At 45.0% G+C, this 5,341-nt stretch overlaps 1 protein-coding gene across 1 annotated transcript in view; it reads right to left on the minus strand.

The window, feature by feature from the left end:
- The window catches only part of GTPBP8 (GTP-binding protein 8 (putative)), a 9,473-nt gene extending 6,972 nt beyond the window's left edge, over positions 1–2,501 (minus strand). The window contains exon 1 of the mRNA XM_009330543.1: positions 2,354–2,501. Within this exon, the coding sequence (XP_009328818.1) occupies positions 2,354–2,501 (148 nt within the window). The remainder of the gene's footprint in view (positions 1–2,353) is intronic.
- Between the last annotated feature and the right edge of the window lie 2,840 nt (positions 2,502–5,341).

Consider the following 5,341-nt stretch of genomic DNA (forward strand, 5'->3'; position numbering starts at 1 on the left):
GAGCGGCAAGTTTTTCCTAGGGTCGGCTTTCTGCTTTTTGTTCTCGCTCATCTTGTGTTCTTTACGGACTGGAGCCAAGCCCAGGAACATCGCTGAGCTGCTCAGGGCTCTGTACGCTGAAGCCCTGCTCGGCCACGGAACAGGGTAAAGCAACAATGTCCTTCAGCACGCTCCGTCCCTCTGCTGCAACGATCAGTTTTCCAAGAGCTGTTCTGATGTTGGACCATAGGCCCAGGCCCCCCTGAGGGTCCTGGGGAACGCCGCCTTTTGTTTGAGGCAGAGACCCGTTTTTCTTCTGCAGTCACAGTCCTCTGTTTAAAGCCCTGTAAGTCTGGGCGGTTTGGTTATTATGATGAGTAGACTCAAGGCCAGTAAGGACCACTGGAAGATAACACAGGCTATGCGCTGCTTTCCTTGTATTGAACCCAGTTACGAAGCTATAGGGCGGGAAACTTCTGCCCCCTAAGAAAAGGCCAGCCAGCAACTTACGTGTTTCTCAGAGATGGCTTCAAATCTTTTGTAGTAAGACAAGCTTCTACTGAAATGCATAAGCTGCTTCTCAAATTTATGATCAATGAAAGCAGTTACTGGTGAGAGTTACGCTAATGGTGTAAACCTAGGGAAAAAAAAACCTGTTCTACTTTAGTCCTGTAAATTAAATCCTCTTAAAATCTGCTTTGTTTCACAGCAAGACAGAGCTCAAATGCACATAGCTCAGGGCAGACCACAACCATAGAATCATTAAGGCTGGAAAAGACCTCTAAGATCATCGAGTCCAACCATCAACCCAACACCACCATGCCCACTAAACCATGTCCCTAAGCGCCTCATCTACACGTCTTTTAAATACTTCCAGGGATGGGGACTCAACCACTTCCCTGGGCAGCCTGGTCCAATGTTTAACCACTCTTTCAGTAAAGAAATTTTTCCTCACATCCAATCTAAACCTCCCCTGGCGCAACTTGAGGCCATTTCCTCTCATCGTATCGCTAGTTACTTGGGGATCAACACTACTGCCCAACTTGGTGTCGTCTGCAAACTTACTGAGGGAGCACTCGATCCCCTCATCCAGATCATTGATAAAGAGATTGAACAAGACCGGCCCCAAAACTGAGCCCTGGCCATAATCACGTGCATACTTAGAAGAGTGCTCCCAAATAAATCTACAAATGACCTTTATTTGGTTCCGAACCAGTTTGAAACCTACAGAGCAGGCCTCTCTCCTGTCACCCCCAGTGGTGCAAATAACCATAGGTAAATGTAGAGGAAAAAAGCGGAAGAATAAACCTTTTAAGAATTACTTCAGGAACACCACTGGGTTTTTTGTGGTAATGCAGCGACCTAATTCAATTGAAATCTGTGGTGAATCTAGTAACAGAAAAAACACACTGGCCAGAGATGATGCTCGTAACCACTCCAGTAGGCAGATTTCCACACTTCTATGCCAAACCGTGACATGCAAAATAGAGCAAGTGCTCTCAGGTATTTTTGCCTCAGCGTCCCATGCAGCTCACCGCTGCTGGCAGCAGGCTTGCCTGCTTGCAATTATCCTGCAGTGGTCACCCTCACCAGGCACATGTTCTCCAGCACGCTACTCCCGGAACAGCTGGCCAGAGACAGGAGGGAAGGCAGCAGAGAAACTGACTGGCCCATTTAACAGTACATCTGCAGGCGTGACGATGTGAACAGAGGTGCCCAGTTCACAGGCTAGCGCCCTAGCCACTAATTAAGTCTCCCTTTTTAATGTGACGGTACCTACACAGGCGACAGGAACAAATTAAAATGGCATAGAACCTTCTGAATACTTCTAATTTTAGCAAAGGGCTGGATAAACCAGGGCATCCAGTAGACCCACATCTAAAACCTGAAGATCAGAACTGTGCTTTTCAGTGGAAGGTGGGTTTTTTTTCCTGGACCAAACTGCAGTCTAGGTTCTCTGCGGGCAGACCATACAGAGACTGGAAATGGCACGTTACTGTGGACAGAGCTGGTAAAATGTCAGCATTTAAGCCTGCTTTGTATCTCCCCTGAAAGACTCTACTTTCTATTCTGTATATTATTGTCAAATATTAGGCATTCAGACTAAAATTGCCTATGGCTCATGTCTGTGGCAGCAGATGTCTCTCTTCAGTTGTGGGTTAGGTAGTTCAGATGTTAGGGAATGACTACAAAAATAATTTAGTCCACATTAAAAACTGACAATCATTCCTCTGGAGTATAAAAGAGGGATCTATAATCATTGTCACTGACCTGAATCCCAAAGAATGGTCAGGAGCGTGAAGCTGGAAGGAAGTAGTGACACCGCTTGTCTTGTCTGATCTTGTCTATCCCAGCACCGTGCGACAGGTCAAACCATCATTGATTTCAGGTACCTCCGGAGAAGAGTAGCTGTGAGACCAGCTGGAGATGGAGTTCTGGGAGAGCAGTGAGGGCTCCTTGTGCGTTTGGGGCAGTCGGTTCAGGTCCTGTGAGCCAAAGCCAACTGGGCTTTTGAGCTTCATTTCCGAGAAGAGGAACCGAGACCAAATATTGTCACCAGGAAGCATGCCAGAAAGGATGGAGCGCAGGCACCAACCTTTCTGCTTTTTTGACATTAAGAGCACTACTGACTGTGTCCAAATCTGTGCTTTCTCCTAAAATACCTTCCCACTTGGAAGGTGGTTTAGGAACTAGAGTTACTAGGATGGACGGGTTTAAAGGCTAAATTATTTGTATAAAATACTAAGAAGCTCTGCATTTTCCTCTATGCAAACTATTCCAGTTAGGGGAAAAAAAAAACCCCAAACCTGTCTCTTTCCTCAAGAAGGAATTCAAAGCCACAAATCTCTCAAGGGCTGGACATTCTGAGACAAAAAAAAAAATTAAAAAGTTAAAAAAAAATTAAAATACTCACTAGTGGGAAAGTCTTTTAAAAGTTCTCGAGTAATGGACGAGAGAGGCATTACTGTTCATGTGGCAGCCAACACTGCTAGTCCTAGCTGAAGAGTAGTTTCCACTGGCTTCACAGAACTGAAATTCTCTTTTTGATATTCATCTCAAATTTGATGAATCTCTTCCATTTGTACCTGGTCTGACCTCTGCTGCAGCGTTTGTTTTTGCACATCAGCCTTTGAAGAGAGGCAAAGAGCAGAAGACAGAATTACTCCATCCATTTTCTTAGAGTTGGCCTTGGTCATTAGCACAGGAAACAGTGCTGTCAATATGCAGAAGAGGAGGAAATTCTGTGTCTTAAGGGTGCTGAATTAGTTAGAAACCCCTCGAATCTGGGCTGGAAAAATAGAAGTAGTGCCAATAACACCGCCTGGTGAGGACACTGACAAATGGAAAAGCTCCCTGTGATCAGTGCAGGTGGGATGGAGAACCATATAGCCAGTACATCGAGAACTGATTGGAGATAAACTTTTGTTCCCTTAACACTGGTTGCTATGGCCATGACCAGGACCACGTAGCAGCAGGTAAATCTTGAAATAAAGGAATTGGTAAAGACGGAAGAGAGTGTCATGTGTTTCCTCCCCAGTCTTTCTGTGCCTCACATCGTACAGTGATTTTATTGCAGAGACATTCAGAATATCAGACAAAGCTATGTGAGGACAATTCTGTATTCCACATCCTTAACCAGGTTTATCAGCAGAGCTCCTGCCTTCATACAATCCATATCTGCGCTAAAACAGTGCAGTGGCATAATAAAAAAGGCTCAAACAATATAATTCCCGCTACAAATTTCCGAAGTACCAGCTTATGCAAGAAGCTAGTGTCGCATGGCTGAGATCCCACAACATACCTTTGTTTTGTTTATAATAATCATCTAGAAATGTAATTTTATTATCTCATCAGTTTGATTGTCCTTTTTAGCATGCTGAAGTTTTTGTGGGCACAGCATCCAAAGGCTGTCATGCGACACAATTCAGGGGTACTGATGGCTCACGTAGCCCACAGTTCCGAGTTTTATGTTGTAAGAGCTGGCGAGGATGGTCTCATTCTGTCCCTTGCAGTTCTACAACATGTTTGCTCAAATTACAATATTCTCTAATGATCTGGCCCCAAAGCGTTTCTGATTCAGGCAAAGCGTTTATTTGATAATTTATAAAGCCAGTAATAGCTTCAGCAAATGCCTTCCTCTTCACTCCCAAAAGGAAATGCCCTAGTTCAGGAATTACAAACGCTCCACTTAAAAGTTAACCCAAACTTACCACATCAATACTAGAAAGCAATGATGAACATCCCTGAAAGTAAAATGTTTTGTTTCGAATGTGATACAGTTGATCATTCAAAAAAAAATGAACTTTTCAAGGTGAGCAATTTTGCTTGCTTTGACCAGGCGATGGAGAGGAAAGCACGGCTAGAGCCTGGGCCCTGACAAAAGTCCTCACAGAGGGACTGCACAGCAGCAGCATGACGCCAACGTTTGCGAAACTGTGCTCCCCCAGGGGCTGAGCCACCAATAACCTTGAGCTACTATGTAGCAGGATGCTCTGAAACACCAGGAGGGTCGCTACAACCAGCATTTGGTACATCAGTAACTGGGGGGGAGGAGGGGGAGGCTAAGTCCCTCTGCTAGAGGTATGACGAACGTATAGAGCCCTTTGCCAGGGCTCTTGCAGAATGGCTAAAAAAAGTAAGGTAGCAAGCCAGAAAGGACACAAAGGAAACACGATGTCATGCAGTCATTCGTGGTACTCTACGACTTCAAGTAAAACAGGGTCTCAAAACACAGAAGTCTTCTGAGCTAAGGAGGAAACAATCTAACACTGAAGGACACTTAAAACCAGCTCCAGGGCTGTGCTGGAGGTGGATGGAAAACAACCAGGTCCAGCAGCTCAGTTGCTGGGATCAGCTGCCTGGGGCACAATAGTTGTGCTCTTGCCTGTGTTAGTATGCTGTCTGGCTCCAGCTCTAGCGTCAGACTGAGAGTTCGGGCTTCCAAAAAAAAAAAACCACCCATCAATCCTCTCCCTGCCAAATCACCCATATACAGCCTTTCCACTCTTCACAGTTGTGCAGTAAGTTGCTGTGCTGTGGCCAGACTGTAATGCAAAGACTCAAAAACCAAAAGGCTAATTAAAGAAATAGAAACATGATTTTCCAGCCATCACATTCACTATCAGAGAACAAGCAGAATCTTTAGCAAAAAAAACCCCAAACCCAAAAACATTAGGCCTCACCCCAAACATAACTGGACTAGGTTGCATCACATGCGGTAGGAAATTCTCCCTTTCCATTCCCCAGGAGTTTTCCTGTCTTAGTTTCTAAAATGACCCTAGATTATCATAGAATAGTTCGGGTTGGAAGGGACATCTAAAGGTCATCTAGTCCAAACCCCCTGCTATGGGCAGGGGCATCT

Source organism: Pygoscelis adeliae, unplaced genomic scaffold (assembly GCF_000699105.1).
Source record: "Pygoscelis adeliae isolate BGI_AS28 unplaced genomic scaffold, ASM69910v1 Scaffold120, whole genome shotgun sequence".
Taxonomy (NCBI): domain Eukaryota; kingdom Metazoa; phylum Chordata; class Aves; order Sphenisciformes; family Spheniscidae; genus Pygoscelis; species Pygoscelis adeliae.